At 41.6% G+C, this 13,072-nt stretch overlaps 1 protein-coding gene across 1 annotated transcript in view; it reads left to right on the plus strand.

The window, feature by feature from the left end:
• The window catches only part of LOC138481513 (cadherin-9-like), a 1,092,027-nt gene that overhangs the window by 343,595 nt on the left and 735,360 nt on the right, over positions 1-13,072 (plus strand). Inside the window, exon 2 of the mRNA XM_069613698.1 lies at positions 9,820-10,132. Within this exon, the coding sequence (XP_069469799.1) occupies positions 9,911-10,132 (222 nt within the window). The 5' untranslated portion in view covers positions 9,820-9,910. The remainder of the gene's footprint in view (positions 1-9,819; positions 10,133-13,072) is intronic.

The raw sequence follows: 13,072 nt of genomic DNA on the forward strand, positions 1-13,072 counted from the left end.
GTAAGTGTTAGAGTTGTGGTAGGATTAAGGCAAAGTTAAGATTAGAGTGAGGATTTGGTTTTGGGCAAGACCGGTTATATTTGTGACTAACTCGTGATGGGGGTGGAGTTAGGTTCAGAGTTCATTTCTATTTATTTGGCTTTTTGTTTTAAATCACATGCAGATAAAATGATTTCACGTGCTTAAGGGTTAGTGTTAGGTAAGGGTACAGTATTCAATAAGGGTTGTAATTAGAGTTAGGGTAAGGGTTCCGGATGCCCTTATGGTGATTGTGGAGGTTTTAGTAGAGGTTTGGGTCATTATTAGTATTCGTAATTTGCACTTCTGTGCATTTAAAAATAGCTTTTTTACCGAGTTTATGATTAGCAACATTCTCACAAATGCATTGAACGTATTGAATGAAATAGCACAACTGCAATAGAGACTCAAGGGTACAGGGTCCAAAGGGCTAACCAAGGGCTGCAAACATATAGGAAGACACAAACAAGCCCTTTTACCGTATTACTAAGGCGGCACGTGTTTCATTGATATAAATCCACAATTTATAGCACTTCATTTAAAAAGACACATATTATTTCCATAGCAATATTTTTCTTTTGTTTTCTTTTTGAATACACTCAACACTCAATTAGAAGCAAGGTACAGTTCTTTTATGCAACTTGACAATAACCATCAATGAACTATCAAAGTGACACTAGAGGGAAACAAATCAACCTCATAAGAGTCCGCTATTTAAAGCAAATACTCATTTAACATACTGCACATGCCCTCATGACCAATTAAAACTCTCACACTCATTCAGCCTAATCCACCAAAATATTCACTCACTCTACCGACATTTCCAGCAGGAAACTCTGCAGAGGAACATGACAACACTGAGCCTCTTAATCACCCTTTCTGAATCCTAACCTTGGTTAAAAGTACTGTAGTAGTATTCTGCTCAGGCCTACTTATCTTGCAGCTGCTCTCACAACATCTGCACAGGAGGATAGCTCAGTGGCAACATGCTCGCCTTGGAAGCATGACGACACGGGAGCAACACAGGTTCTATCCCCGGGTCCACGCTTAGAAACCTCTGGGTATTAAGCACGTTATAAATAAACTATCATATGATTTCATATCGCAGCATGTACAGCAGCCGGCATCTGTGGCTGGTGCCTCCCGTTTCCTGGTCTAACATCTTGGCCTCCAAACACGCTCTCTGGTGCTTTCCTTAAAACATCTTTCATGCATGCTAACCAACGAGACAATGTTGCGCCTCATCACGAGTTGGGTGGCGTGGTAAAAATGCAGCAGTAATGCCATTACCACCACATTACTGCACTGCCCACTTATGAGTTTGGGGGATAGTTGGAGGAATCACCTCCAGCTCTAAGCTGGATGACTTTTCACCTATTATTGGCACAATTAATGTAGCACAATTACTGCTGCAGTAATTGGGCCGAAAATTTAGCCCTATGGAGTCAGAAAGAATTGGGATTTAACCCAGCACCGCCACCTGTAATTCGGTGGTATTACTGCCAGAGAAAGTGGCGGAAACAGTAATTGCATTGGGCGGTATTCCTGGTGAATTTACTGCAGGGATACCGCCCAACTCGTGATGAGGTTCATTGATATTAGTGCTTCTGCACAGGACATCTACATCCTTTTAGTGCACTCACATGTCTCAGTATTTGGAATCTGCATTGGGACCTAAAAAAGGCATCTATATAGTAAAATGCTCTCTCTGATGTCCAGTAATTGTGCATACCAATTGGTTAAGAATCCAACCAAGGCAATGATTAGAGATATTTGTTTGCCTAAAATGAGAGATTACATACATTTTCTACAATAAAACGTGTACAATTAAATACCTATTTTAAAAAATGTCAATCTTAAATGCTGCTTCAACTAGTAATCCAATACTACATTTTTCATAGGGCCTAATTCCGAGATTGGAGGTAGTCATGGCGCTACTTGCGCCATGACTGCCTCCAATAATGGTACCGGCACAGGTATGGTTCAGTGGGGACTTACCGGTGTAGTCATTCCCCATTTCCATCTGAGCACCTATAGGGCTCAATGGGAATGGGGAAGGCACTAATAACGGTACCACAAATTGCGGTACCGTTATTAGCTCTGAAGTCCCTTAACGGGTCCCGTCCATAACGCCTGGTCAGACCAGGCGTTAAAGGAGGGACCCGCTAAGGGACCTCGTAGTAGGGCAGTAAGGGATTACCGGCACCGGTCTCCTTACCGGTGCCCGGTAACCCTTACCGTCCTACTCGGAATGAGGCCCATAGTCTCCAACTGGTTGAACATTTTACAAAATCTGAAAGTACATTAGTCTTAGTCAATATGTCTTCTTGGCCATAGCACTTTAAATGTAGGAACCTGATTTAAACTTAATTTTAGGTATACACTTCCTGAACGTATGTAAGATGATACACTTCCTCTAGGTTGATAGCAAATTCCCTTAAAAGGGATGTTTGTCTATGTGTACCTTGGTTTTACACCAATCCATATTCAGTACATGTTTTTGTACTTTTGTAAGATCACTAACCACTGATTTCTGGTCAACACAAAACTTTTCAGAAAAAAAAAAATCATTAATTTGCAGAACTGATCTAGCTGACTTACACTGGATGAATATTTTTCAATTCATTAAACAAAGCAGTTGAAGATGGATGTAAGAATGTTTGTGTGAAGGTAATACAAATTCATATTCTAAAATGGAGATCGGCATACTACCTGCTTCTAAATAACACCTTCTACCGTATTTAAACATCACCACTTTTTATATGTTCATAACTCCAGTCCAGCCCATATGGTAGTATTGTATAAAATCTTCACTCTATATAAATGTATCATCGGGTATATTGAAATGTACAATACTTCCACTTGACTGTTTTCATTTCAGCAACTAAGGGTTTTGGCCTTGTCTTAATTTTTCAAAAAGACTTTTAACCCGGGAAAAGTTAAAACCAAGATATATAAATGTGTTGACCACTTCTAGGGATTCCCTACCTAAGGTCCAGGAAAATGTAGACATCTTTGTCAGGTTGGCAAAAAGCAGGTTATTTGAATTGATAGTAAAACTATTATTATTCACATGGTCTACTAATTCGGTCAACTTACAGTGCAGACCAATAGATGTTGCATCAACACGAACAATAGTGCCCACGTAAGCCAACAATGATAGGCGCAAGTGACCCAGACAAATAGGAACATAATGGAATTTATTTATAATCTCCTTTATGTCAGAAGTATAAAGGTTAAATACATTTGAGGATAACATACCCAAATATGCCCTTTGCTCATGTTGTGTAGAGTAAATGGTTGCATAATTGCAGTGACATGTTTATAACTCATTCCATTCTTTATGATTCATAAATTTGGTAGTGTGCTTATTAAAACAGTATCAATGACAATACTGACCTCAGGAAAATGGTATGGTGGAAGGTTCAGGTTATTTCGCTGTGTGTATTAGAACAGGTACACTTTTTCTGACATGGGCTACACCCACATCAAAGATAATCAGAACTGTAGATCTAATATTCATTTTAAAGACCAAAGTTCACTTTTGGAGATATCTGCTTATATATGGTTTCTGGCTCTACGAGAAATGTTGTGCCTTGTGACAGTTTCTATGTTCTCTATAGGAGACAATTAGCTATGGAGCAGAGGCCTATCACCCCCGAAGAAGATCCCTGACTCTGGCTGGGGATAATAGATGTAGCAGTCATGGAGGAAGGTTGCCACAACCCACTGTGTGATGATGGCCCCAGAGGAGAAACATATTTATACCCTAGACCTCACAAAATTGTCCCTGGACTGATGCAGGGGATTGTCACAAGCAGACTACTTCTAGTTATCCTTCTCCTTTAATCGCTCCCTAGGTATCAGTCTTTGGGCAGCTGAGTCTGGGAAAGAACCTATGCAAGTCATAATAGCTCTATTGGCTACGGCAGTGTCATACTCCAGGGAAAAGATCAGACATACAGCCAGCTGGACATTGGGGTCCGCAGCGAATGCATGTGGGTAGTCTGCTTAGTAGCATCTCGAATGTGCATATGACTTTCAACATAAAAGCTGATCCTGATAAGTTGTCTGTGTCAGGCACCAGGATGAGAACTGATGACTTATATGCCAACTAAGGTGAAAAGTGTGTTTACAATTAAAACCCCAGGACTGTGAAGTAATCTCCAAACACTGGGAGAAACCTGGTACAGGATTTGCAAGCTAAAGAGCAGAACTGTTACCCCTAAGGATAAGCCATGCATGTATTATAGAGACCTTATTTTGCATAGTGTTAGTTTTTCCCAAACTACCCTACCCCTAATAAACCTTAGTTTTGAACTATCAGTTTGCATCCATTTTGTGTTGATCCTACTCGACTTTGTGACAACAACAGCAAACTTCAATACTGTACCTTTATGTGTTCTGTACATCTGCTCTATGAACCACAGCTCTCATCTATGAGCCCAGAGTCAGATTGTGTGAGGCTCCCAGCCTCAGTCTCGGACAGATTTTAGCACCAAAGCACTATGAAAATGCAGATACTGGGCCTCATTATGACCCTGCCGGTCTGGAAACAAGGGTGACGGTGAGCTTACAAGAACCAGCGTTTCCAGACCGTCATATTACAGGTCTGCCTGCAGGAGCCGCTGTGCCCGACAGGTCTGACCCTGCCAGGCACAGCAGCCATGGTAGGCAAACCTGTCATGGAAGCACCGGCACCGTTAACAACGATGCTGGTGCTTCTGTGTCCCCATTCCCATAGAGTCCTATAGCAATGGGGAAACACATTTTACCTGCGCCTGACTTTCCGGGCTGCCGGGGTTGTAATCCCCCGGTGGCACCGGGAAGTCAGGCACCAGTAAATATGTACGGGTCTGGCGGTAACCCACCGGTAGCACTGGCATGGTTACCACCAGATCCGCAACAAGCCAAATTGCCTTTTATGAGCACCACAAATAATAACACTTTCTGATGCATCTAGTTCCCTGTTCATAGCTCTGACTGGGTTAACTTTGAATAATCACTTAATGGGAATGCCTAAAAAGTTAAATGTGGTAGATCTGCCTTTTATGTAACCCTGGGTATTCAGATTTTGTTGGGTGAAAGGTGCAGGCCTATAAAGTTAACTCATTTTGCCACTATCACACACTGCAATTTCAGGTTGTTTTGGGGTATGTGTATGTACATTCATGTTAGCAATGTGTTCAAGGAAAAATAGCTCTATCTTAGAATACGTGGCCAATGGTGGTGTTTTCCTTTAAACTGCCCCTGTAATTGGTCCATCAAGGACACATTGTTTGGACCAGGTACAGATGCTGTGTGATGTTATAAGCATACTCTCCGTACCCTTGCGTACACATGTGATGCTTTTAAATGCTATGGCTCTGTGAAATTCAGGGTGGCAATCCCCCCAGCAACAAGTTGCCATCATTATTGTGCTTGAATGTCTTCCTTATACAATTGGGTCTGAGGGAGTACTGTTTATATAGTTAATTATCCATGGAATTTCAAGTGGCAGCACTTTACCTGCCGGGAAGAGATTTATTAACCATGTTTATGCGAGGCGTTTTGAAAATCTAGCCTCTTGAAATATGGTTTAAATATGTACGCACATTGAATACATATTTCTGTCCTTGGTGTATTGAAGAAAGAAATGCTCTCTCCTCCTGAATAATTCCACTAGCAGACAATGGAAGAGGTGGAAGAGTAAGTGCTACTTGAATCTGAAAACAGCAGGTAATTCATTTTAAGTGCAGGGAAGATTAGGTGGAGGAGTTTTGGGCTGAATTTAAATTCAAATGACACAAAGTATAATGGTCCATCTTACATAAAGAGTGCTGGTGTCAGGAAATGCGGCACTGGTATTTGGCGCCTGTGTGTGCTCACTGACCAAGCAAGTAATATTGTTTTCCACATATCCGTGGACATGAATGCAATGTTGGTAGTACTTATTGATAAAGAATATGGTTGCAAATCTCCAGCATAATGGTGCAGCATTGCCTGGCACCAGTTCACTTTCTGTAATCTAGTCTATAGTGTTATACAGCTGGCCACCAATAACTCACACAAGTGACTTGCACATACTTACAGGTAAGTTAGACACCCAATCCGTCCCTATTCCTTTACCAAGCTCTGCAACCCCTATCTCTGTACGTCCAAGAAACTGTGATAAAAGCTTGCTCTAACAAGTTCACAGGACTGCAAACTTCTGTTCCTGAAATGTTGCGTTTTTTGGGTCCATACCCTTGCCTTGTATCTAGCAGGAGGTGCTACCTCTATATGATGAATTTTGCACACAACTATAGATATTTACTTTGGATAATTTTTACTGACCTAGTAAAGTGTGTGACTGTTATTGGAGCAAATCAGCAGAAAGAACAATGGTAACCAAGACACACTGAAAGCAAGACAAGATGGAGCAGACCTCCACCAACCTTTAACTGCCTAATGTTGGATGGGGACGTCTAAATAAATTCACTCTTTCCATTGATGCAATGGTCCATTGTTCATCAATCCTAAATGGTTCAGTACTCCCCCACCCCCTTTTCCTGTAGCATAATCCCTCCTGGCTTACGCAAGACACTCTACAGCCAACCTACAAAAATTAATGAGATTCTATCTAGGTGTTCACAGAACAGGACCACATCAAACGAGAAGGCAGGAACTATCCCAAGCCTGGAGAGGAAAGTACCACTGGCATCTCTAGGGTAGGGCCAGGGGGGGAACCTGCCTCCCCTACAAAACATTGTGCTCCCTGTGCCCCAAGAAGGCAGGTGTGGGCTTGGGTTGCTCTGTCTGATGCCTCTCTATGGAGGAAGCCACAATCGAATATAAGGGTAATGCTCTTCCAGTCGGATCTCTCAGGACTAGCCGGAGCCAGGTACAGGGCTCCTGTTCTGGCTGTTGGGGGCAGGAGGCCAGGTATGGGCCTTGCAGTCTTGGTGGTAGGGGGTAGAATGCCAGGTAAAAGGGCTTGCACTCTGGATGATGGGGGGCGGAATGCCAGGTATGGGGCTTGTGCTCTGGGTGGAGAGGTACAGGATGTCAGGTATTGTGTTTTTTGCTCTGGTTAGTGGCGGACAGGATGCCAGGTATGGGACTTGCAATCTTGGTGTTGGGGACTAGGATGTTGGTATGGGGCTTGTTCTCTAGGTGTTGGGGGACAGGATGCAGGATATGGGGCTTTTTATTTGGGTTGTGGGGAGAGGATGGCAGGTATGCGGCTTGTTCTCTGGTTGTTGTGAAAGCAGGATGCCAATTATAGGGCTTGTGCACCAGGTAGTAGGGGGCAGCAGGACAGGTTTGGGGCTTGTGGTCTGGGTGGTCAGGAGTCAGGATGCTAGGTATGGGGATTGTGCTCTGGGAACTGGGGGTAGCATGACAGATTGGGGCATGTGGTGCAGGTGGTGGGATGGCAGGATGTCAAGCATGGGACTTGTCCTCTGAGTGCGGCAGCAGGATGCCAGGTCTGGGGCTTGTGCTCTGAGTGGTGGAGGGCCAGGGTGCCAGGTATGAGCTTACAATTCTTGATGGTGGGGGCAGGATGCAAGCTAGAGGAATTGTGCTCTGGGTGATAAAGGCAGGAGGTCAGGTATGGGGCTTGCACTCTGGGTCTTGCAGTGTTGGGGTCATTTGGGTTTGGACTAGTGGGACCCTACATTACATATGGTGACTCTGCAACCATACAATGGTTGGCATATTATTACAACCTCTGCAAGGATGTCTATTATATATGGTGGCTGACCAGGCATATGATGGAATGATTGGCAGATTGGAGGCTGCACTTTTATCAGAACATGACATACTGAGGCAGGCTTGAGCAAGGCTTGCCCGGCAGTGTTGGAACTGGCATGACTATGTTTGCCTGCAGGCTGGCAGTTTTTGGCGATCAGTGCAGTTTTTAAGAGCACAATGGTATATTTGAACATTACCTTAGGCCGGTGTGCACTTTTATTTGCAACATCCTTGTAATAGAGCAACAAGGAGAACTCTGCAAATGATTGAAGACATTGGGCCTCATTACGAGCTTGCCAGTCCGGATACAACGGTACCGGTAAGCATGCTGGTACAGTTGTAACCAGACCGGCAAACTCCAAGTTGTGCCCTGTAGGGCTCAAATGGGAATGGGGAAGAATTTTTTAGGAATGGGCAAATACCGGGTCTGGAAAGGACATGATGACCCGGTAATTGCCCATTTGTGGGTGCCAGAAAAAAATAAATACCAGCGGCAGCCATGCCTGTTCTACAGGCACGGCTAGCGCCAGCTTCGTAATGCGGCCAATTGCTTTTCAATTGAAACAGCCCCACTCATGATTAGGGTCCCAGGTAAGAAGTGTCTGTCTTATGTGTGTATGTCTCTTTTTGTGCACCCTGATGCCTGCAGGCTGCGGCACTTACTAAACAGATAAATAAAATACAATTGACAGACCCCTGCAATATTTGAGCAACACTAAGAAATAACCCAGCATTTTGTTGGTAACATCTTGCAACTAATTCTGTTATATTCGGGCACACCCAAACCCAATATTGTGCACTGTATGATGTGCTGGCGGCACAATATTAAAAGTGGTGTCATGTATACTGACCTATGGTGTATACTTGGCATTGTGCTTAGGGTTGATGCCTCAATTGCTTGTAAATGTATTTTTATCCAAATTTCCCCAAACACTGTGCTATAGAAATGCACCGTTTTTACCTCCACAGTTTCTCTTTGGACTACTTCACTAGTGTCAATTTGGGAAAAACACGTTCTCATCATCCATTCTGAAGTGCCTCCCTACGTTTCTATAGCCTCTTTTGTGCCCCCCATAACATTGATTACTGGAGATGCCACTGGAAGGCACCCCTGATTTCTGAAATGAAGGAGTGGGTTCAGCTAAATTGGATGGTCCTTTGATCTTCTTCATACCCATATGTTCTACACTACTGAATTCTTATAGCTCAAAAAACATGGGTGGTCTGCAGTCGTGGAGGTCTTTTTAATGTTGTACGTCACTAATCACATTTTGAGGCTCACATTGAACAAAGTCATCTTTTGTTTATTTTTATAGAGACCTATTTTATTTTAATTTGGATCAGGAAATAGTTTCCACTGCAGCTGATTTAAAGTGTTCTATCTCCATAGAGCAAGATCATTTAAAGCTTTGATGAAATCAACAATGCTGTTAGATGGACCGAGATTATATAATGTCTTTTTGTATAGCAACTACAATTTATAGATTATGCTATGTTGTGATAGGTTTGGGTTGAATCATTGTGTATCAATGTCTGCTTAGTGTGTGACTGAGGGTTTCATCAGCGCTTATAAAGTAAAGAGAGTTTAGCCCTCAGACATTTACAAAGGTTGTTCTGAGTTTCTTCAATGGTACATCTGTCCTGAACACTTATACTCACATTAACACTTTCACTGCCACGTCTCTTTATGCTGTCATATGGAAATTAGGAACTCTATGTACAGGTCCATCGAGAGGTTCAAGGGTTAGGCACTATGTTGAACATACTGCCTTATTGTTGAATAATGAACTTCATTTCTTATGAAATGTGGAGTGAATACATGTTGTTATTAACCAATGTTTTTGGCATATTAAAGTGGTATACACAGTTACATTGGTACAGTACATTTGGACAAACATTATCATAAACAAAGAGGTTTGGAAATATGTGACAGGCGTTTGATGAAACATTCAGTTCTCTTTCTAAGAGCCTTCTTTTCAAAGAGTAGTGGAATGGGTATCTGTACAAGGGTGTATGAAGAAAATCAATATGTTTCCAAAATTTGCTCACTCTACCATTTCTTATTATCTTTTGATCTCTCCACAGATTGTTCGGATGTGAATAGCAACATTTCAACAATTGTGAATCAAAGCCGACTCGTAGCAAGCTTCTATCCCTGGTGTCCATCCTGCAAATAATGAGGACTTGCTTACCATTGTCAGTTTTCATCTGCGCCTTTCTGGTTCACATGGGACGCACCATATATTTCCAAAGAAGGACTAGCCGGCACGTTGGAAGCCAGAAAGTGCTTTCCGAAGAAGGCGGGAAGGTGCTGCAACGCACCAAACGTGGTTGGATGTGGAACAATTTCTTCCTGTTAGAAGAGTACACTGGCACTGACACACAGTATGTGGGCAGAGTAAGTACATCCTATTTTTTGACACCTGGACATTAATATAATTCCACTGTAACAATTGTATGCATATGTTCATCGTGTAAATAACAATATTTTCTAGATGTGAGCACTTCCACTGGCCAGGCCTGTTGGGCAAGTATACATATTTGAACACATTCAGATTTGTGTATAATGAGCATTGCATATGTCTTTAAAAAACAAAAAAAATGTACGTCCGCAACTGTACAATTAGTTTCGTGCAGACGGATGTTCTATCCATCTGGCATCTGTCTATTATCACACAATCATACATCAATCAAACAATCAGTCAGTTCACGAAAATCCATGACATAACATTTTCAGAAAAAAAAATGTATCATCGTAATCTGTCGCTTGTCTATGCCTCATCTCTACAGAAACTGGTTGACATAAACACTATTCACTTGTAAAGCATGGCCCCATGGGACTTTTGCTTCGGAAAGTCAGTTTTGCCAAACAGAAGCGTTATTTTTTTGTTCCTTTTTTTTGGTTCTCGAAATGTATTGTTGTCAAACATTACCGAATCAACAGAAGTTATCGAAGGGTATGTACAAATACAAAAGAAGTGTGAAAAAACTTACAAATTCACAAGAGTCATGCTACAATATATATAATATTTGCACAGACTGACTATTCAGAGCCATCCTTCATTATTAAGGACAGATTCAAACCAATTACAGCCAGGCTCTTTCTCCAAAATAGTGTCAGATTGAACTGATTTCTCAAGCGCTACGGAGCCCATCATCATTGACGTGTGAAGTGAGTTCCAGGCACTGCGTATACAAGCGCAAAAACAAAAAAATAACTTGCCATTGTACCCCATCGTAAAACCCCCAAAGCTCTCTGCCACCCATAATATCCTAGTAATACTGGAATATTGGTCGGCAAAGATGGTAAGTGGAGTTTGCCGGTATTCCACCGGAATTACCAGCAGGATACTGGCAATCTCCTAATGAGCGTTTTTCTCTTCAATGCCACCCACGTTGACTTTCTCTTGACAGAATTTCATCTAGTCACTCTTTCACTATTGTGTAGACCACAGACCATCAAGCAAATCTCCAAAGGCAATATACCAGGATAGTAAATGAGTCAGCACCAACAAGACGTACGCCATCGTTGCTATGTCATTTGACCAACAAACCATGTTCAGAAAAAAACTGTACCAATGATTCCCACATTACAGTTCCTGTCTTGAGATGTTTTAGATCTGTCATAAGTACCTTTAAATGTTAGGGAGATATAAAGAGGAGCAGCACCTCAGTGAGTATGTCTAATGTGGTATTTTAGAAAAAAATAACTATGGCAGTTATCTATACACAACTTAGACAGCGCATATTTGTTCCACTGTATAATGAGTGAACTAGGCAAACACACAAGGTCTAAATGTGAATGCAAGTAGAAGTTTATCTTTACATATGTGGGTGAAGTCCATGACTTGTAACTTGCAATTACAACAAACATATTGCCACTTACATTTAAGTAGACCACGCGAAAATAAGTACATCGAATATGCTTGTCCCGGACTGCGAGTGGGATGCAGTCCTAGCACAGGTCTGATGCAGAGGTGGAGTGAAGTGGAATATAAAGAGTAAGAGATCGTATTGCATAAGTCAGTAACAACTGGACTGACTTTTTAACATAAAAAAATTGCTGTTCGAGCTATAAAACGATGAACACAGAGGCATCTGCCAACCAAACCGCCTATACACAAGACATGCCAAACACGGAACGTGAAGGAAACAGGCATGGCGGTCATAGTAACATTTTAAAAAACCAGTCATGATCTTGATAATTTCACAATTATTATTCAAATCCCCCAATCATCAAAATAATTTTAATTTCACTGCGGTTTCATTCAGAAGTATTTTGGTTTCTAAGACATCATTTGTATTCAGGTTGGCATCTGAGATACTCATTTGATACCAGGGAAAACCCACTACATCCAAACTGTGTACAATGGACAACTAAATTCACAAAGATATTTGTACAGGCGTTTGTTCATTTTATGAATTGGCGGTCATGATTTAGGCTTTATTGCAGATAAATCTATGAAAGCATGTCATACAATACAGAAAAAAATAAAAAGCAATGGAAAAAAGTAAAAAAGCACAAAGCATAAAACACAGAGCATGACTAGCAAAATGTCCTCTGAATTTTCTGAGAGCTTGAATTAAAAAGGTCTTCACTGCCCAAGATACCACAGGGTCAGATAGCAATCCTACATATAGAAGAACAGAAGAGCATTGCTTAAATCCATGAGCTTTGAGGACAGGAATAATTGTACGCCAACACATATATTGATAAGCACTAGAAGAGAAAAGAAAGTATATGACAGTCTCTTCACTTTGAGGGCAAATGGACATGAGCATGGCCTCCCTTGACCAAAGCATAAGTATAAGGTGGCCCAAAAGGAAGTGGATTATATATGAAGCTGGTTAGACACCTTTTTGCTGTATCTTCCATGATGCTTAGTGAGGTTCTAGGCAGGACATCTGGATGACATCATTTGTGACCTATTTCGCATTTTTATGAGTTCCAACTCAGCCCCAACCTTTTTTGGAAGTTGCTTTTTCATCTGCCTGTTCTGCAAATTTGAAACCATCACTGGATTCAAGAACCAGTCTATATGATGAATAATACATAATCTGGTTTGACATAGTTGTGTCACCGGATCTTCAGTGCGCAGTGTCTCTGTCTTATGTCACTCAGAATTTCCTAGAATAATCAACCTTTGAATAACTCCATAGAGATGACCACAATGATCATGGTTTACAAAGACACTCATCTACCAAGAAGTCTGGATCCAGTTATTAATGAATTGTCAATTTGTCAAAGGAGGCTGGGAGGAGTAAAACCTGCTTCAAGAAGTTATCTTCAGCATTTTCTGAAATACTTGGTTATTCATATCCCTGCACCTCAGAACCA

The sequence above is a fragment of the Ambystoma mexicanum genome, chromosome 5p (genome assembly GCF_040938575.1).
Source record: "Ambystoma mexicanum isolate Mex_15411 chromosome 5p, UKY_AmexF1_1, whole genome shotgun sequence".
NCBI classification, from domain to species: domain Eukaryota; kingdom Metazoa; phylum Chordata; class Amphibia; order Caudata; family Ambystomatidae; genus Ambystoma; species Ambystoma mexicanum.